Raw genomic sequence first — 21,187 nt, 5'->3', positions numbered from 1 at the left:
CTCAGCTCCGGGGGATTCAAAAGCTATTGGTGCCAAAATTGCCAACCTGTGGCAACCATTAGGAGGCAAGCTCTCTTCCCTCAAGTTAAAACCAGCCAAAACTATGCGTCTGAATTGCTATGAGGAGAGGAGATAGAGAACAGAGAAGGACAGAAAGGAGAGGTAAAAAGGAGAGCTGATGACTCAGGTCTTTTAGCTGCTACACCAAGGGGCCTTCCCATTGTCAAAAGCTGTGTTCCCACACATCTACTTGGAACTCACACCATCTACTTACCGTAGGCCTAAAGAAAGGAATAACAGACTCTAACAATCTAGAATTCTTTTTTCCCCCTTAAGAAACGGGACAGTGAGTTACTGGATTACCCCACTCCTGAGGATGCAGACATCCAGGATGTCCTTTAAGAATTTCACTGAAAATCCACAGCACACTGGCTATGCCTGATTTACTGAGTCTAAGTTGAGGAGTAACTGTAGGGAGGAGGATTTTGCCCCAGCCTTAAAAGAGACCTTCAAAAGTCCCTTAAGATGAACTTTTCTTCTGCTTTCATTTTTGGTATGGGCAAGATAGAGGTCCAAAAATCCCAAAGTAAAACCTATAAAGACTTGCCTTCTGCCTTCTGCCTTCTTGCTGTGGAAGCACAGTCCTGTCCTTCAGTTTCACCGTCTGACATCTCCCAGCAATTGATACCATCCTCCTGCTACAGAGCAAAGGAAATTCTCTCAGCTGGTCCTAAATTCAAGGGAATACTCTTGATCCTGCCAGTGGAAATAATCATTTCCCTTAAAATTCCAAGGGAAATAAAGCTCTTTGACTTCATTTAAATGAAAACATTTCATATAAGTAGAGTGAAAATAAAAATGACCATGGCTTTCTTACAATATTAGATCCCCAACCTTCTCGTATTTGTGAAAAAGAGCTTCTTAGAAATAGGGTCATTTCATTTGTTGACAGACAACTAATATATGGCTGTGAAATAAGAAAACATGATTTCCCTTTTTGATTTTTTTTAATTAAACAAAATTTTGCAAACAGTTAAATAGCTGGTTCTTGGGCCATATTACACATGATTGTAATGATCAGTGCCTTGAAAGCATCTCTCAACTTTTGGAACATGACTGAGACAGCTATACTCTGTTCTTAAATATTAATGGCATGATACCAGAGCAGAGGAATATTATGAATTTTAAATCTACATTTTAAAAATGGTTTCTACATCCAATATACCATTAGCAGTGAAATATTCTCAAAAAGATAAATTTGCCCTTTGAAAGTACTTATAACATATCTTGACAAAGACATTTTATCATGACTTCAACTCCTAAATACTGGTTCATATTGTTTCATTATTAAAAATATTTGTTCTTGCCATTCTATACCCAAGGATGAAGCCCCTTAGGATAACCAAGTTTGATGAGTTAAAAGATAACCCAACCATCATGAATTGGGGTTTAGGTCAATGCTTTTTTCTCTTTAGTAGTACATAGCTCAGAAATATGCACAAAACAGTCATTGACCCATAGCTGTTTATCTATGGCTAATAGTGATACTGTGCACTAATCGTGTATTTACTCAATTTATGCTGTGTTTGCTCTTTTAATTTTTATAGAAATAGGATCCTTCTAGTTCTGAACCTGCTTCTTCCCTAAGTTAACCATAGCTTATTATTTCTACTATCTTTTTATGCTACTAAAACAATGCTCACATTGTTGGATAAAATCATCTGAGGTATGTTTCAAACTTTCCTGCAATCTATGTAATGGTCATTTACAGTGAAAAGTAAAGCTTTTTTTTCCATAACTCTCTCTCTATTTTTTCTTTATTTTGCAGCCTTAAGGATGAGAATGGCAAAGCTGGGGAAAAAAGTTATCTGAGAGGTGTACCATCTACCTAAACACCCTTTGAAGAAGAAACTAAGAAACATTCGCAAATTTCTCTTCTGGATATTTTGTTTCTTTTCCCTGAGATACAAAAAATTATAATTATACCCATATTAAGCCATGTGAATAAGCAGTAGTCGTTATTTGAAACAAATTCTGAAAAAGCTGGGGAGAACAAACTCTTAACTTTTCCAGTTACTTGACATGATTCAGTGGGGGGGAAACCAACATATTTTTATTGTATTGATACCAAAGCATTTCTAATAAGAGCTTGTTAAATTTAAGAATAAAGTTATTTAAAATAGCCCGACTATATTTTATTAACTGATCTTGTAATTTTGCTGACACAAAGATTGAAAGATCATAGGAAGCCACTGCACCTCATCACAGAAATATTCATCTTCAACTCTGACAAGTAAACATGCCATCCCAAGTCAACAAGGCTCTAAGACAACTACATCCTCCTGCTAAGGACCAATTCAATTGAGACTTAAAACTCTTTGCATACATTTTAAAGGTGCATGCAATAATTATCCTCATATTTGGGGACTGGATTTGGATTATCTTGATAGCGTACATGACTTTACAGTTGAAAATCAATATGTTCAGTTTTCTTGAAATATAATCTTTTCTTTCATTCAGTTCAATGTGAATTCCAGGGTACAATGACTGATTATGACCCAAGACTGTTGGATGGAGGACTTCCCAAATTCTCAACACAAATCTGATCTAATGTTTTACCAATTCTTGTAAACAAGTTAGAATCCTAATATTAAAACATAATAAGTAAGTGTATAACATTTCATTCCTAAGTATTCTTGCCAGGATGTTAAATCATGATTTGAAGAATACTCCCATACCAATTATTTCCTGCCTTACCTTGTTATACTGCCCTCCATCCAACACCCTCAAAATCCACTCAAATACATCTTCCCCTGGATCGTGCCAGTGATAATTACCCAGGTCCTGACAAGTCTTTCAGTGAATGGTCTGTTTTCTCTTGGGAAAACGCTGAATTGCCCTGGTGAGACCATGATGAAATTATCTTAGCTACTAGTGTGGAGGCAATGAGAAGTAAAAGAAGCGGATCTTGATGAGGGCAAGCATTACCTGGAGAGCATCAGCCTCAGATGAGTTGTCTGCAAGGGGCAGTTGTTCTCTAGGAGGAAAGAGCTCCTCTGCTGGCCTGGAATGTTCTGGAAAATCTGGAAGGTCAAATTTCAGAAGCACTTTAATACAAACACCCTTATCCCAGGTCCAAGGGTCCCATTCCTTCCTTTTCATGCTTCTGACTTTAGCATAAGTGACTTGTCAAATCTGCACATTCTTTTGTAGCTCTGCCATCCTTGTGATTAAATCACTGGGTTTGGGTTTTGGTTTTTGTATGCAAAAGTTTATTAGAACACTGCCTGGCACCTAGTAAGTGATCAATAAGCAAATGAATGAATAAGTGGTTCAGAAGGGGAAAGATGTAGTCTGCAAGGGGAGGCTGTGTAACACCAGTTGGGTTCAAGCAACATTAAGCCTGAATCTGTCTGGCAGATCATGAGGCATGGACTAGGGCTTGTATGCAGAAGTGGCCCAGCATGGCCAGAAGGTGTGGGACGTGGGAACTGGTCTTTTGCCTGGGGGTAAAGCGGGCGCTGCTGCAGAATTGGCTGCCAGGTGGGCAGAATGGGGTCTGAGTGCAAAGCTGGAGCCGGTCAGTCAGGGCTGCTGAGGTGAGTCTGGACCATCCACACACCAATCCACTGGCTCCTGTGCTCAGGGAAAAGGAAGGAAAGCTGGAAAACGGAAGTGAGGTGCCTTCTTGCTGCTATTACCATGCAGCATCCCTCCAGTACCCTCTACTGGCAAAGGCTAACATTGCTTCAGCTGGCAAAGAAGAAATGTTTACATCACAAAGCCAGGCAAAGAAGGGTGGATTTGGAGATGAAGCATTAAATGATGAAGATAAAGATGAAGCATTAAACTGGCACTGTCCACTCGTTTTTCTACCCAGCTTCCGTGTGTATCTTTCTACATACTGTTGACCATTCAAGCAACTAAAAAACAACTGCTTCCATCTAATAAGATGCAGCTATCCTTTAATAAAAAAAGATCTAACCTTCTCCCCCAAATGAGGAGACACACACTCCCGAGTTATGCTACCCACAGCTAACTATATTCAACATTAAAGAACAGTTTTAGATTAAGAGAAAAATCCAAAAGAGAATACAAAGTTCCCATATACTCCACACCCAGTTTCCCCTATTATTAACATCTTATATTAGTATGGTACATTTGTTATAATTAATGAACCAATAGTGATACATTATTATTAATTAAGGTCTTATAGTTTATTCAGATTTCCTTAGTTTTTACCTAATGTCCTTTTTTCAGTTCCAGGATCTCATACAGAAAACCACATTACTTTTAGTTGTCATCTCTTCTTAGGCTCCACTTGGCTGTGACTGCTTTTCAGACTTTCCTTGTTTTTGACAAGCTTGACAGTTTTGAAAATTACTGGCCAAGTAGTGTAAGATGTCCCTCTATTGCAAATTGTCTGATGTTTCTTTCATGATTAGACTGAGGTCATAAGTTTGGGAAAGGAAGACAAAAGAGGTAAATTGCCATTTTCATCACATCATATCAAGGGTACATACTTTCAACATGAAAGTACGTACTGTTAATGTTGACCTTGATAACCTGACTGATATAGTTTAGTCAGATTACTTCACTGTAAAATTATTCTTTTTTGCTGTATGCTTTGGCAGGAACTCACTATGCACAGCCCATACTTAAGGAGTAGGGAGTTAGGCTCACTCTCCTTGAGGATAGAGTATCTACATCAATTATTTCAAATTCTTCTGTGCAGGAGATTTGTCTATTCTCCCCCATTTGTTTATTTATTCAATCATTAATTTAAATCAGTGTAGACTCGTGGGTGTTTACACTACACTTGAGTTATAACCCTACACAACTTGTTGCTCAAATAGCTCCAGCTTTGGCCACTGCAAGCTCTTTCAGTTTGTTCCTATGCACCTTTGACATACACCCATAAACGTTTTGAACATGAGATGACTTTCCATTTCATCAGATCTTCTTTAGTTTCTTTCAATAATGCGTTGTATTTTTCATTGTACAAGTCTTACATCTCCTTAAATTTATTCCTCTTTTATTCTGTTTGATGGTTGTGAATGGAATTGTCTTCTTAACTTCACTTTCAGATTGTTTTTGCTAGTGCTTAGAAATGCAATTGATTTTTTTGTCTATTGATTTTGTATACTATAACTTTGCTGAACTTATTTATTTCTTCTAGTAGTTGTTTACTGGATTCCTTAGGGTTTTCTATGTATAAGATTATGTCATCTATGAAAAGTGATGGTTTTGTTTCTTCCTTTACAATCTGGTTGTCTTTTATTTCTTTTTCTTGCTTAACTGCCTCACTCATTTACCATTAAATATGATGATAGCTATCAGCTTTTCCTACATGTCTTTATTAGGTTGAGGAAATCCCCTTCTTTTCCACATTTGTTGAGTTCTTTTACCATGAATGGGTGCCTCTCTTTAATTCTGTCAACTTTTTCTTCATGTCTTTTGGAGTCTGTTATTAGGCACATTCATATTTATCACTGCAATGTATTCTCTTTTTTTTTTTTTTTTTTTGCGCTATGCGGGCCTCTCACTGTTGTGGCCTCTCCCATTGTGGAGCACAGGCTCCGGACGCGCAGGCTCAGCGGCCATGGCTCACGGGCCTAGCCGCTCCACGGCATATGGGATCTTCCCGGACTGGGGCACGAACCCGTGTCCCCTGCATCAGCAGGCGGATTCTCAACCACTGCGCCACCAGGGAAGCCCTGTATTCTCTTTTTTTTTAATTAATTTATTTTTGGCTGCGTTAGGTTTTTGTTTTTGTTGCTGAGCATGGGCTTTCTCTGGTTGCGGCGAGCGAGGGCTACTCTCTGTTGCAGTGCACAGGCTTCTCATTGCGGTGGCTTCTCTTGTTGTGGAGCACGGGCCCTAGGTGCGCAGGCTTCAGTAGTTGTGGCTTATGGGCTCTAGAGTGCAGGCTCAGTAGTTGTGGCACATGGGCTTTGTTGTTCCACGGCATGTGGAACATGGGAATGTGGAACATTCCCAGACCAGGGATCAAACCCGTGTTCCCTGCATTGGCAGGCGGATTCTTAACCACTGCACCACCAGGGAAGTCCTTGCCCCTTTACATTAAATCATGTCATGGGTTTTACTTTTTTATCCATCTGACATTCTCTGCCTTTTAATTGGAGTATTTAGTCTACTAATGTTTAATATAATCGTTAACATGGCTGAGTTTTGGCCTATTTTATTATTTGTTCTCTCTTTATCCCCTCTGTTTTCTTGCTCCTTTATTTTTCTTTTCTTGCTTTTTTAATTAAATTACTTAAATAATTTTAAGATTTCATGTTATTTTTTCTACTGGCTTTATATATTATATATGTCTTGTTTTTTGTTTTCTGTAGGAATTACAATATACATTTTTAATTTTCCACATTAGAACTTTTCACTTAGAACTAACATTGTATAACGTTATATAAGATGCAGATGTCTTTCAACTATGCAAGTCTATTATCTCTTGACATCCTTTATGCTAACTTGTTATATGTATTACATCTGCGTACATTATAAACCCCACAAAACAATGTAGACTTTTTTTGCTTTGAACAGACATATTTATTATAAAGAATTTAAGTTGTAAAAATCCAAAGAGGTTTTTTTATTTACCATTTATTTACCATTTTGAGTGTTCTTCATTCTTTCCCCAGGATCCAACTATCATTTCTCTTCAGCCTGAAGAACTTCCTTTTGCCTCTTGTAGTGCAACAAAGTCTCTTAGATGTCCTTCAACCCAGAATGTCTTCATTTTTGTCCTCATTCTTGAAGGGTATTTTTTCCACAAGTATAATTCTTATTGACTTTTTTTCCTCTTTCAGACATTATTTCACCCTGTCTGGCCTCCATATATTCTTATGGGAAGTAAAATGTTAACCAAATCGTCGTTCCCCTGTTTGGAATGCTTAATTTTTCTCCTTCTCCTTTCAAGATTTGATCTGTATTTTTTGCTTTCAAGACTTTGACAATGATTTGTATAAATCATTGTATAAGCATGACTGTTCATATTTTCTTGCTTGAGTTGTTTTCCTGCATCATGAATCAGTAAAGTTAGGTCTTTTAGCAAATTTGGGGAGTTTCCAGTCATTATTAACTCAAATTCTCCTCTCTTTCTGAGATAATACCTAAAGATGCTATCATTTAACAGGTCTTGAGATTCTGTTCTGTTCAATTCTTTCCCAAAATTTTTTCCTTATTCTGTTCAAACATTAGATAATGGATTTATCTCCAAGTTCATTGGCTCTTTTTCCTGTCATCTCCATTCTGATATTAATTCTCTCCTGAACTCTTTCAAATACTGTATTTTTTCAGCTTTCCAATTTCCATATGGTCTTTTTGTATTGTTTCTATTTCTATGTATTTTTATTTATAGCAAGCAATTTTTTATATAGTTGAGAATGATTATAAAACATGCTTTAAAATCCTTATCTCCTCAATCTAATCATGTGAGAAATCTCAAAGGTTGGTCTCCATTGGTTGTTCTTTCTTTAGAGCAAGGGTTAACAAACTATTGCCCAGAGGCCAAAGTCATCCCACATCTTGTTTGTATGGCCCACAAGCTTAAAATAATTTCTCACATTTTTTGAAGGTCTGTTTTAAAAAATGCTTATGCTACAGAGACCATATGTGGTCCACAAAACCTGAAATATTTTCTATCAGTCCCCTTAAAGGAAAGTTAGCTAACCCCTGCTTTGGAGAATGGGCCAGAGTTTCTTGGTTCTTTTTACGTCAGGTAATTTTGGATTGTTGTCGGTACATCATAAAATAAAATACTGGATTCTCTTATTTTTCACCAGTGAATATGGCTTCTTTTGTTTTAGCAGGCAAATAACTGGGTTGGACTGCAAACTCTGTTTCTTGTGTTCCAGCTCCAATCTCAAGTCAACTTTTTTTGTTTGGTCTAGCTGCTTTGCACCTGCGTTATGCATGTGAACATATTCAGGGATCAATCAGAGCTATGGGCAAACAGGATTTGAGATGCCCTCTCTAGTGTTTTCCTTTCCAAGAAAGGAACTCCCCTCCCATCACCCGACTCTGTGATAGCTGCAGTTGACCAGCCATCAGTCCTCTGGATTTCTATGCCAGAAACACTGCAGTCCCCCTGCCACCCAACACCACATACACAGTTGACTTCAACTGTCCTGAAACTAAAAACAGTGAAAACAGGGAACTCCAAACAACTTTCCTCCTCTGAGTGTGGACACCTCATCCAAATCTTCCTGCTTCTCGTCACTCTCTGGGGCTTTCAGATAGCTGCTTTTTGAAGTTTACTCTAGTTTTCTGAAGGACAGTCTATTTGGCAGGATCTTAGCCATTACTGGCAGTGGAAATCACATATTTAGAATGTATGGGTTCAGGAAATTCTTATCCGCAGAGCTTGATTACCAGGTCTGAGTACCTGATTGGGAACCAAAAATTTGTTTATGTTCTTACAAGAAACCCAGAGTACAATACAATTTATTTTATGTGTTTATAAGATATATGAAGAAGATATACTTCTAAAGATATCACAGGGAGATCAGCTTGGTGCTTTGCAACGACCTAGAGGGACAAGATAGGGAGGGTGGGAGGGAGGCTCAAGAGGGAAGGGATATGGGGATATATGTATACATATGGCTGATTCACTTTGTTGTACAACAGAAACTAACACAGTATTGTGAAGCAATTATACTCCAATAAAGATCTATTTTAAAAAATAAAATAAAAATTGGGGGAAAAAATCACTATTTAAGGTTTTTGGTAAAATATAAAATAAAATAAATAAATTTTAAAAATTAATAAAATCCATGAAAAACCACTGGAAAAAAATAAAGAAAGAAAAAAATAAAGATATGTTCTAGGAACTGTCTCTCCTCTAAACCAGAGTTATATGACCAGGCATTATATAAAATGACATTAACTTATTTGATAATGAAATAAGAAATTAAGCTGATATGAATTTTAGTGCAAACAAACCTCCCAGATCTTTCCACTCAAAGATATAATCCAAGAGTAGTAATCAGATAAATATTTGTTTTACTGAAGTGAAATTCACATAACATAAAATAATCCTTTTAAAATGGCATTTCTTATATTCACAATGTTGTACAACCACCACCTCTATCTATCAACAAAATATTGTCAGCACCCCAAAATAAAATCTTATGCCCATCATGCAATTACTCCCCATTCTCTCCTCCACTCCCTCCCCTCAAGGCCCTGGCAACCACCACTCTGCTGTCGCTATGCATTTACCTATTCTGATATTTCATATAATCATACTATGTGACATTTTGTGTCTGATTCACTTAGCATAATAGTTTTTTTGTTTGTTTATTTGTTTGTTTGCTGTTCCTCTTCTTATTCCAGTCCTTTGATGTCTCTGGTAGCCATGGAGAAGCATAATGTTCTGAAGCTTCATCTATGTGACAGCATGCATCAGTACTTCATATCTTTTTATGGCTGAATAATATTTCATTGTATGTATGTACCACAACTTGCTTATTCATTTATCTGTTGATGGACATGTGGGCTGTTTCCCTCATTTGGGTACTGTGAATAGTGTTCCTATAAACATCAAATTTTTAATTTATTTTTTATTGTGGTACAATATACATAACACAAAATTTTCCACTGTAACTACTTTCAAGGGTACAATTCAGTGCATTAAGTACATACAGAGTGTTATGTAAGCATCACCACTATCAATCTCCAGAACAATTTCATCATCCCAAACAGAAATTCTGTACCCATTAAATAACATCTCCCCATTCTTCCCTCTCCCCCAGTCCTGGGTAATCACCCTTCTACTTTCTATGAATTTGACTAGTCTAGGTACTCCAAGTAAATAAATCATATAATAGCTGTCCTTTCTTGTCTATTTCACTTAGCATAATGTTTTCAAGGTGAATATAAAATTTTTTATCAAATAAAAACTACACATTCCATAGGTAAAAACTACTAAAGTTTAACACTGTAATCAAAAGCAATGACATCATCAACAACATGTACAAAGCACCTTTTGCTGGTACCACTTCTTTCCTTCCTCATAACTGCCCATGAGATGGGCTTTACAGATGAAGGAATGAGGCTCAGAAAAAATGAGTGATTTGCCCAACGACATGAGTCATAAATCAGACATGCATGCTCAGGTCTTCCAGCTCCACTCCCAGACTCCCAGTCTTTTTTATGTACAGGGTTTTCTGCCTCCCAGCATACCATTTATAAGGATGGTCAGGAGAGACCTATGTAGAAGGAACAGTCAGGGAAGCCTCCAAAAACAAGAAGGATTTTTGAGCCAGAACTTAATAAACTAGTTTTTGCTAGAAAGAAGGGAACAGAAAGGGCATTCCAGGCAGGTGACCATCAGTGACCTGGGTGCAGACATGAGCCTGGTGGGTATTGGGCAAGAAGGAAAGAAGCAGGGTGTGCACAGTGACAGTGTGTAACCTAATCTGATTTGAAAAGAGCTTAGAAGAATCCTTTCTTTCATTCCCATCTACAATGGATTATCTCAAACAAGGACCATTGTTCTTTTTTTTTTCCTTTCTTCACCAGAATATACAGAAAAATAGAATTCAGCCAAAAGCTACAGGTCCCCCCTAGCGCTTCCTGGTTGGCATCTGCTGCATCTGTCTTTTCCCACCACAACCTGGACTGGGGCATGATGTGGAGGGATGAATATCACTTAACACACATTAGAGCCAAAATCCTGATAACCAAGTAGGCACTAAAATGTTATTCGATAACTTATGCCATAGGCTACCTACGACCTTAAGATTGACTTCCAAAGATAAGAAAATAGGGCTTCCCTGGTGGCGCAGTGTTTGAGAGTCCGCCAGCCGATGCAGGGGACACGGGTTTGTGCTCTGGTCCGGGAAGATCCCACATGCCGCGGAGCGGCTAGGCCCGTGAGCCATGGCCGCTGAGCCTGCGCATCCGGAGCCTGTGCTCCGCAACGGGAGAGGCCACAACAGTGGGAGGCCCGCGTACCAAAAAAAAAAAGAAAAAAAAAAAAAGAAAATAATAAAAACAAAAATAGCCTCAGTTATGAATGCTACCCAAACCACAACTTTCTAGAATTTGTTTCACTTTTTTTTTCAAAAATAAGTAGTTATTTTTATTTTATAGAAGAACCCATCTTTAAGAAGAAAACTCATGATTTTGCTATTTGGGGCAACATTGCTGAAGATATAAAGACATTTAGTTTAACAATTACTCCTATCAAAAGATATCTTTAAAAAAACAGGTTGTTTATTACAAAAACAAGAAGGAAAACTGAGAGGAGCAACGAACAGGCATTTTCAATTTGTAGATGTCAACCATTCATAAACAGAAGAATCATAGTTTGATATTAATGAAAAGGTTTGTTGGTCTACTAAGGTTAGATGACAAAGACTTATTTGGACACCTCTGTATATCAATTGATGATATATCAAAATAGTGCCAACAGATGAATCAATGAAAAAGAAAAGTTAAAATAGGTTAGCCTCAGCACTGGAAATCCAGCAAGCTCACATATTTGAAAACGAAACCCACTAAGGTTCATCTTCTCCTTAAACAAATCTTTCCTTGTCAAATGTATAATATAATTTATTAAGAGAATTTTATTAACCTTTAGGCCCCTAATAATTGAAAATTAGAGGAAAATATTTTAGTATACATTTAACTTTCTATACTAAACAAAATGTTTTTAAATAAAGACATTCAAAAGGAAATTTTAGACTGTAAATAGCCTGGCACTTATAGAACATAAACACGGAAAGTTCACATCTCAAACTCTAAGCTACTTATGATAAATACCTGTATAAAGAACAAAAACATATTATTTTACCCAGTGAAAGATGTAAGATACATCGCTGAGGCTATTATTTATACCAGATAGAATTTAGGTCCTTGGACCAATCAGAAAGAACACCTAAAAAAGTAAAATATGCCTCCCTAAACTTTTTATTTTTAGAATGTAAAGTTTTGCTTGTTTCCTCTGCCTAAACTAGTTATGTTCATTTGTTACAGGGTCACAGGAATGTAAAGGGAAGTATCAAACAACGGTTACAAACAATCATGGTTAGAAAACAAATAGAATTGAAACCAGAAAATAACAACATTGGTCCCTAATTTCAGTTTGTAACCTATAACTGTTAGGCAAAAAAAAAGACAGAAATTTTTCAAATAAATATTAAGAGTTGGTGAATTTTAAGAGAAATGCCATCCCAAGATATTATCTAAGTACTAAAAATGAATCAGCACAAGTGAACAGTAACAAAGCAGTAGTATTATGGCGCCACCCACTGGCTAGAAGTCCTCATAGCAAACATGAGACCCAGTCATAAAATAGAAATTATTGGAACCGGAAGGGAAATAACATTGATAATTCTAATTCATTATAGCATCAGGATCTTCTAACAAAACAGAACCACCCATGTTATTTTATTACCACAAGGACAAAGAATAACTCTTAAATATGTTCACAAGAGTGAATTTTATTAATTTTGAAATGCAAGTCTACAATCTCCAAAGGCTAAGACAACCTCAGAGTCAAAACAATTAGCATATAAAATGCCATTTTAGCTCTGTAACTGAATATATAAAGACACTCTTTTTTTTTTTTTGTGGTATGCGGGCCTCCCTCTGTCGTGGCCTCTCCCGTTGCGGAGCACAGGCTCCGGACGCGCAGGCTCAGCGGCCATGGCTCACGGGCCCAGCCGCTCCGCGGCATGTGGGATCTTCCCAGACCGGGGCGCGAACCCGGTTCCCCTGCATCGGCAGGCGGACGCGCAACCACTGCGCCACCAGGGAAGCCCTAAAGACACTCTTAATCAGAAGATGCACACTTGCATTTCACTGCTAAGAAAGAAATTATAATATTAATAATATATTTAAATGTTAATGAAATGGTGTTAGCCCTACTTTCACCTTTACCAGGGAAGTAACAAAATACATGAAACAAAGGATATGTCCAAAACACTGGACCGAAAAACATGTTTCTAAAAACTTTTTAAGAAAGGGGGGAAGGGGAAAAAAATCCTGAGAAAGACCATTCAGATAAACTAGTAAAAATAAATGTTTTCTTTAAAGTACCACAGCACCTTTATAGTCCAAAATATATTTACCTTAATACTATCTGCATTTTATCCTATGACATCTTTTTTGTTTTTCCAAACAGTTCTTTTCTTACATGCTAACATTCTTAAAATTTCAGCATAAAAAATATTTGAGTCATTTCTCCTCAAGTACAATCTTCCCTTTAAGACTCAGAATAATACATAAAGCTTGACATCAGTTTATAGCCCATAGGACCCTACTGAATGTTGATCTCTAAAGACCAGACTTCAGAATTTCTCTATAGACATGGCCTGGTCTTACTAATTAGAAGTCATGAATACGCTCCAGGAAGTCAGTGCAGGCATCAAGTTTTTTGGCTTGATGATAATTATCACCTGGTCTGCAAAAGCCAAGGTCTTCACTCGCTCATAGATGGTTGATTGCAGATAAGAACATAGTGAGAAAAGTCAAATTCCCAAAGACATAAATTGCTAACACTGCCTTTTTAAAAGCATAACCCTGAAAGAAAAAAATTGAGATCTGAAAAAAAGAATAACTATCATTAAGGTTTGTGTCAATAAAGAAGAAAAAAAGACTTACTTCTGCTTCAGCTGCAGTAAATGACTGGAGGATCTGAATTCTATCATCATCCAATATTTCAACTGTCAAGAATAAGAACATAAGTTTGTAAGGCCAGTGGGTATCCAGATAAACTAATTCTCAAAAAAAAAAACCTGATTTGTAGCGTTTGCTGATTTCCAGGATGTTCATTCTCCCATTTCAAGTGACTGAATGTTGCAAACTTCTTGAATACTTAAGGCTCTCACAAATTAGGTCAAGCTGGCTACAGCATACATTTGTTAAAAGACTTTCTCCTAGTCAATAAACACCATACCAAACTCCTAGCAATCCAAGTTTTAAGTACATACGTATTTTAAATAGCAAGCCATAATCTAGCGATCAAAAGTCCTTTAAGACTCAAACCCCATACAATATTGTAAATCAACTATACTTCAATTAAAAGCAAACAAAAAAAAGACTCAAACCCTATGTATGTGACCCTATCAAGAACCAAAAAAATGGTAGGACAGATATTTAGTATTCAGTTCCTAAAAGCTGCCCAGGCTCCTAGATTCACAGCACACACACTAGACAACAAACAGGTTTTGTTTTTAGAAGTCCACCTTTACTTATTTGAGGGGCTGAGAACTAGATAGGACACAAAAGACAGTCAGACTAGAAATCAAGCTAAAATGTCACTGATTCTCTACTAATCTCTTCTAATGGCTACAAGTATCTTACCCTGCCTAGAGGTGAGACCAAAACAGACCTTGCCACTAGAGAGCGCCGGCAAAATAAATCCTTCCTATCTAGCGCGCTGGTTAGCCAGCTACATACGATGTATAGGGCAACCTAAGTGACAGCACACAGGAAGTTTGTCAAATAGGTAAAATTCGTCTGCAGCTTTGCCCTGTGTTGACCATGGGCATCTCTTCTTCCTCCATCTCAGGGGTCTCTCAGCTCCAGGCTTTCAGGGCTCTCAGTGCATTCTAGTCCCAAGTCAGACCAGCATGAAAAGTAAAAAGTACCTACAAAGAAGGCCTCTTCCCTAAAACCTCTTTCCCTTGCATTTTACTCACTGATTCTAATACTAATGAATATAAAAAACAAATGCAGAAATTTTCCACTATTTTTACCATAGACTGAGTAATCAAAACAGAAACTTTTAGTAAGCTACCATGTAAGGGTCAACCATTAGTGTCAAGAAACTAATTATATTCCAACAGTTTGTATAAAAGTGATTCTACATAACACCGCTCTTTGAACAGGTTACCTTTTCTAGAGAGCCGGTAAGTGTGTACCTCCAGAACAATCTCTGTCCCAACATGCCAGGCTACAAATCCAATCATTGCATAGGTTTTCCATGGCCCAGGAAGATTCAATCCTGGTAAATCCATTCCCAGGAACATTGCTGCCACTACACTCATAAGGAAGAAATACATATACTCAAATGCAATTCAAGAGGTAACTGTGTATGCATGTATACATGTGTGTGAATTATATCAAGTAAAATATACTAGAAGAGTTTATGATATCAATTAGATTAATATTTAAGAATAGTTAATTTAGCCTTTTTTAATTTTAACACCAGAAAGGCTAAGATGGGAAATTATAATTACAATCTACCAATTGTTAAAAAAGAGGTACCCAAATTTTTCAAAATGTTTTAAGTCTGCAATGTAGGAAGGGAGAAACGTATGGAAACCATTTCTGATTATACCTCCCCTTCCACGAATTTCTATAAACTGTAGAAATGTGAGGGTAGGAGGTGTCAGCTTAGGTATTTATTACAGAAAGCATCAAAGTACACTGGATAATCATACTTGATTTTTGAAAAAAACCTTTCCCTGGAAGGTACCATCCCCATGGAGAAAATCTGGAGACAGAGGGCTGGGACCCTGGAGCCCACTTCAGCCCAACCCATGACTGACCCACAAGTTGAGCTGCTTAAATGTTTGGCCATCAGCATAGCTTATTCTGCTGGCAAAGGCAAATGCTAAAAAAAAAGTCTCGGGCTTCCCTGGTGGCGCAGTGGTTGGGAGTCCACCTGCCGATACAGGGGACGCGGGTTCGTGCCCCGGTCCGGGAGGATCCCGCGTGCCACGGAGCGGCTGGGCCTGTGAGCCGTGGCCACTGGGCCTGCGCGTCCAGAGCCTGTGCTCCACAACGGGGAGAGGCCACAACAGTGAAAGGCCCGCGTACCGAAGGAAAAAAAAAAATTCTCAAAAGGAGAGTTTTAAAGTCATTTTAAAAACCTTGAAACAGAAATAATGGCTTAAATAGTTACCTCTAGAAATTACTTTCTGGATTTCAATGTTTGACTGATTTCTCAACAGCCAATTACTCCAATTACTAATGCATCTAAAAATCATTTAAGCCAAATTACAACTTGTCAATATAAACAACCTGCAATTATATATGAATAAGTAGCATCACATTTACTTACCTGCTATTATTCTAGCAGCTGTTCCCATACTCCAATGAGTCCAGTTAAACATTTGCCTTCTACCAAATAAAGAACCAGTCAGTATTATTAAAAGTGATGGAACTACAATTAATTCCCAAGAGAATAAAAAGCATGTAATTTCCCTATTGCCTAGGAATTAGATATCTGAAATACATTTTAAAATCTTTTTTTTGTTTGCTTGTTTTTTGCGGTACGCGGGCCTCTCACTGTTGTGGCCTCTCCCGTTGCGGAGCACAGGCTCCGGACGCGCAGGCCCAGAGGCCATGGCTCACGGGCCCAGCCGCTCCGCGGCGTGTGGGATCTTCCCGGACCGGGGCACGAACGCGTACCCCCTGCATCGGCAGGTGGACTCTCAACCACTGCGCCACCAGGGAAGCCCATAAAACCTTTTAAAGTAAGTATAATTTATCACAGAATTTTATAAAATGCAAAAAAGGAATTGGGAATTGGTTTCCCAACTAATGACATCCACATTAAAAGCACTTATAGGGCTTCCCTGGTGGCGCAGTGGTTGCGAGTCCGCCTGCCGATGCAGGGAACACGGGTTCGTGCCCCGGAAAAAAAAAAAAAAAAAGCATTTTTAAATAAAGACTTAAGTACCTTGGGTCATGTAAAGGTGGTCTGAAGGCTGCTGAAAGAAGCTGAAGAACTGCTAAAATCATCACTATACAACCAAGGTATGGGTGATAACCTGCATGCTGAACAAAGTTATATCATTTTAATGGTCTCAATCTTGCCCATCGATTAAACCCTCAAGTTAAAAATAATATACACAGATGTATTCTTAGCGTTTTTCTGTAGCTTTAAACATTTAATAATGATAGTTATAATAACAGGCACCGTTCACTGAGTCTCTATACCAGGCACATACTTTATACACATTATCACTAATGTTCACTATGATGCTTGACAGTTAGTTATCAATATCCTACTTCTACAAATGGGGGAACTGAGGCTCAGAGATATCAAGTAATGCATTCAAGGTCACACAGTACGTAAATGGTTGTGGTGGAATCCATGCACAGAATGCTGCCTCTTCCCACCAGGATGTGAGATGACCACCAAAACTAGCACAGCCATCTGAAGCCCACCTAGGACTAGTTAGTATCTGCATGTCAGGAACAATCAACCCAGTGTATTTTAATTACTTGTTCAGGCCTCTATGTTTCCTGGAGCTGAAGGTTCTGCTTGAATCCTTGTAACCCATATGCTTAACAGAGCCTTAGTCACTCAATAAATGTTTGCTGATCAAGAGACTAACCTGCACAACCACTGTATTAAAATCTCACCTCCTCTGTTCAGCACGAAGGTCTAAGCCAAGAAAAATCATCAAGACAATACCTCAACAGTTTTGGCTACACTCCTCCCTCAGTGATGTGTGCCTGCTGAAAACAGCAGACAGTTGGATTAGACCACTTTGCACAATTATTTCGTTTAAAAACTTAAGAGAAGAATTAAGAAGATGCTCTAATACGTTACATGTTTAAATAGAGGGATATCACAGTCTGTTGTCACTGACTCCCATGCTTGGGAAGGCTCTAAAACCTGTGATCTAGAACAAGGACATAGTGGTTTCCAAGCCAAGATAGGAATCTTTTGCAAATTAAGAACTAAAAGTTGACAGAAGAGCACTATAAAACTTTCAAGCCATGGACTCAGTTATACACAGATAAGTTATAACCTGGACCCTGGTGATGGAAAGTGCCTCTCTCTAATAAAAGACAGTAACAGCAGCAACAAAATTCTTATATATTTAGAATGTGCTGGAACTATCCTAAGTGCTTTCAGTTAATTAACTCTCAACCCTCAGAAAGCCTATAAGATAGATACTCTACTATCCCCACTTGAGTAAACCGACGGACACAGAAGTTAAGCAACTTGCCCAGGGTTTCTCAAGTAATAAGTGATGACATGAGGATTTGAACCCAAGCAGTCTGGCTGTACAACCGTGCTCTTAACCTTTTTACTACCATAGTCATAAACTGCAAAGACTACAAAGTTTACAAAATAAGTATTACGCTTGTCCAAGTACCTGGATAAAATAAAGTTTTAATATCTTGAGTCATATCAGAAAATCTTCATAATTTCCTTTAAAAAAAAATAGGTTGACCATGGAGGTTCCTTAAAAAACTGAAAATAGAGCTACCATACCATCCAGCAATCTCACTCCTGGGCATATATCCAGAGAACACCATAATTCGAAAAGATACATACACCCCAGTGTTCATAGCAGCACTATTTACAATAGCCAGGACATGGAAGCAATCTAAATGTCCATCAACAGAGGAATGGATAAAGAAGATGTGGTACATATATACAATGGAATATTACTCCGCCATAAAAAAGAACGAAATAACACCATTTGCAGCAACATGGATGGACCTAGAGATTGTCATACTGAGTGAAATAAGTCAAAGAAAGACAAATATCATATGATATTGCTTATATGCGGAATCTAAAAAAAGGGTACAGATGAACTTATCTACAAAACAGAAATAGAGTTACAGATGTAGAAAATAAACTTACGGTTACCAGGGGGTGGGGGAGGAGGAATAAACTGGAAGATTGGGATTGACATATACACATTACTATATATAAAATAAATAACTAATAAGAATCTACTGTAGAGCACAGGGAACTCTACTCAGTACTCTGTAATGGCCTATATGGGAAAAGAATCTAAAAAAGCGTGGATATATGTATATGTGTAACAGATTCAATTTGCTGTACACCTGAAACTAACACAACATTATAAACCAACTATACCCCAATAAAAATTTTTTTAAAAAATAGGTTGACCAATCTATAAACTACCTAAAAAGCAGAAAGGAGATTTCCTAATAATATTGTGACCCAAGAGTCATCAATCTTAGCCCTTGTAGCAACAGCCCAAACTGAAATATTAAATTTTAATATCAAATTCTGACTGGCTCTTAAACTAGAAGAGTATAATGGAAGCACAGGCTCTGACCTTAGGTACATCTCCAATTCTCAATAAGCCTCATTCATTCCATAAATATTTACTGAATATCTCATGTAACAGAATCTGTTCTGGGTGTCAGAGATACATTAGCAAACACACCAGTAAATATCCTGTCTTCTCATGGAGTTCACATACTAGTGTGAGAAGACAGACAAAGAAAAGATATAATATTTAAGTAAATTATCTGAAACGACATAAGGTAAAGATTGCTTCAGGAAAAAATGAAGCAGAGCAGGGATCTTTGAGAAGCTATTATTTGAGCAAAGACTTGAAGAAGGTGAGGCAGTAGAGGAGGCATGACCAAGGCAGAAAGAAGAATCTTTGCAAAGACTATAAAGCAGAATAAATAAATAAATTTTTTTTAAAAAAAACTATAAAGCAGGAGCATACCTAGCATTAGCCCAGTGTGAAATGAAACGAGCTATTGGATGAGGAAAAGAGTAGATCAATTCAGGGAGTAACTGGGAGCCAATCATGGAGGACTTTGGCTTTAACTTTGAGTAAAACTGGGAGGCATTAGAGAAACCAGTTTAGGAATGACATCATCTTATTTATGTTTTTTAAAAATCACTCTGCTTCTTGGTTGAAAACAGATTGTACATGGGCAAGGGCTGAAGTAGAGAGACCAATTAGGTGCCTACTGCAAAAAAGTCCAGGCAAAAGATGATGGTGGCTCAAACCCACATAGTAGTACCAGTGATGGTGAAAAGTGTTGTATTTGACATGTAAAGCCAATTGGATTTCCTGATGGATTTGATATGGGGTGTGAGAGCAGAGTTAAGAATAATTCCAATGTTTTGGCCTAAGAAGGGAACTGCAAGCAACTAATATGGGAATGACAGCACGTGGAGCAAGACTGGGAGGAGAGATCAGGAATTCAGTTTGAGAGGCCTCAGACATGCAAGTTGAGTTCCTGAGTAGACAGCTGTTTGTGTGAGTCTCAGTCAGGGTAGAGGTCTAAGCTGGAGATACACATTTGAGAATAAGTCTCAGTTTCTTCATTTGTGACATGGGATTATTATCAATAACAATTTCATTTGAGGTTTAAATTTGACAGCACATGTAAAGCACTTAGCACAGTTGCTCAGTAGGAATGCAACTAATGTTAGCTTAGTGATAGTCAGAGTATTAGTTAGAGAAAACCACTTACAGTGTTCATGTTCCTCAGATATCATGCTTTCAATTTTTACCATTCTATAGCAAGAAAATGTATTAAAGCTATATAGTGTATATTTAAAATTTGAGGCAGTCTAAAAATACATTCCATTACTAAGTAATCTGCACTTACAGTCTCACTTCATCCCTGACCACCAACCATGTGAAACAGTCATCAGAGGATTCAAAAAGGAAGGAAAGAGAGATACATGCAGAAATATCTTTTTACCCATCATCTGAGAATAAAACAGCAATCTCCTTTGGCACCAAAATGAATGTTAAACATATAAATTGAATAAAAACATTCTGTTTAAGATCTACTTACCCAATTCCAGCCTCCTCTGTAAATAAAAGGGAGAAGAAAAGCAATAAAAGTGAGGGCAGAAGTAGTAAGCATGAGCATTCGATGTACCTGCAAGGATGAAATGAAAAATGAGAAGAGAGTTAACCACATAAGAGAAAGGAGTTGACGTCACTATGAAGATCATGGGATGAGATTCACAGAAGGCATGCATTCAATTGACACCTAGCCACAATTTGTGGTCAGTTAAAAACAAGAATCTTACTATTCCATTGAACTTTAAAGAAAAGCCTAAGCTGCCAACCTCATCATTCTAAAGCATCTGTCAAGACTTCACCTGCACAGAACAGCAGGAATGGATATTTCACACACACAGAGCACTTACTTGCCAAGTCCATCATTTTCTTCCAAACACATTTATTAAGTTCCACCACCAAGCACAGTGCTTGGATACAATGAAACTGCAAGGTAACAGAAAGTACTATTTCCTGGGGAGTCTGGGATTTAATTGAGCAGATAAGAGAAACATATTTGAAATGTGGAATTCATTATCCAAATGAGGAGAAAACTGAGAGTGAAAATGGGCACTGTTAGTTGATTATGTGAGGATGACTGGTGCAAACCAAAACTATCCCAGAGAATGTAGGACATATAATCACTCTATACACAGATAGATAGATAGATAGAT

General features: G+C 37.7%; 2 protein-coding genes across 14 annotated transcripts in view; one reads left to right on the top strand and one right to left on the bottom strand.

Annotated features, from left to right (window-relative positions):
- PALMD (palmdelphin) overlaps positions 1-2,182 on the top strand; it is a 54,723-nt gene extending 52,541 nt beyond the window's left edge. Inside the window, exon 8 of the mRNA XM_007112188.3 lies at positions 1,829-2,182. Within this exon, the coding sequence (XP_007112250.1) occupies positions 1,829-1,872 (44 nt within the window). The 3' untranslated portion in view covers positions 1,873-2,182. The remainder of the gene's footprint in view (positions 1-1,828) is intronic.
- FRRS1 (ferric chelate reductase 1) overlaps positions 169-21,187 on the bottom strand; it is a 108,452-nt gene continuing 87,433 nt past the window's right edge. For 9 of the 13 annotated variants that reach the window (XM_055084428.1, XM_055084429.1, XM_055084430.1 and 6 more), the window contains 6 exons: positions 20,524-20,610; positions 16,661-16,758; positions 16,040-16,098; positions 14,867-15,010; positions 13,633-13,694; positions 10,973-12,790 (listed from right to left, as the gene is read on the bottom strand). In XM_055084428.1, the coding sequence (XP_054940403.1) occupies positions 12,509-12,790; positions 13,633-13,694; positions 14,867-15,010; positions 16,040-16,098; positions 16,661-16,758; positions 20,524-20,610 (732 nt within the window). In that variant the 3' untranslated portion in view covers positions 10,973-12,508. Of the gene's footprint in view, positions 699-2,338; positions 2,900-2,988; positions 3,084-9,107; positions 9,556-10,972; positions 13,552-13,632; positions 13,695-14,866; positions 15,011-16,039; positions 16,099-16,660; positions 16,759-20,523; positions 20,611-21,187 lie in introns of those variants that run through there. The other 4 variants (XM_028489092.2, XM_055084437.1, XM_055084439.1 and 1 more) reach the window with 4 other exon arrangements.

The sequence above is a fragment of the Physeter macrocephalus genome, chromosome 4 (assembly GCF_002837175.3).
Source record: "Physeter macrocephalus isolate SW-GA chromosome 4, ASM283717v5, whole genome shotgun sequence".
NCBI lineage: Eukaryota > Metazoa > Chordata > Mammalia > Artiodactyla > Physeteridae > Physeter > Physeter macrocephalus.
Note: the sequence above shows the minus strand (reverse complement) of the source record. Positions and strands in the feature narration are given on the sequence as shown.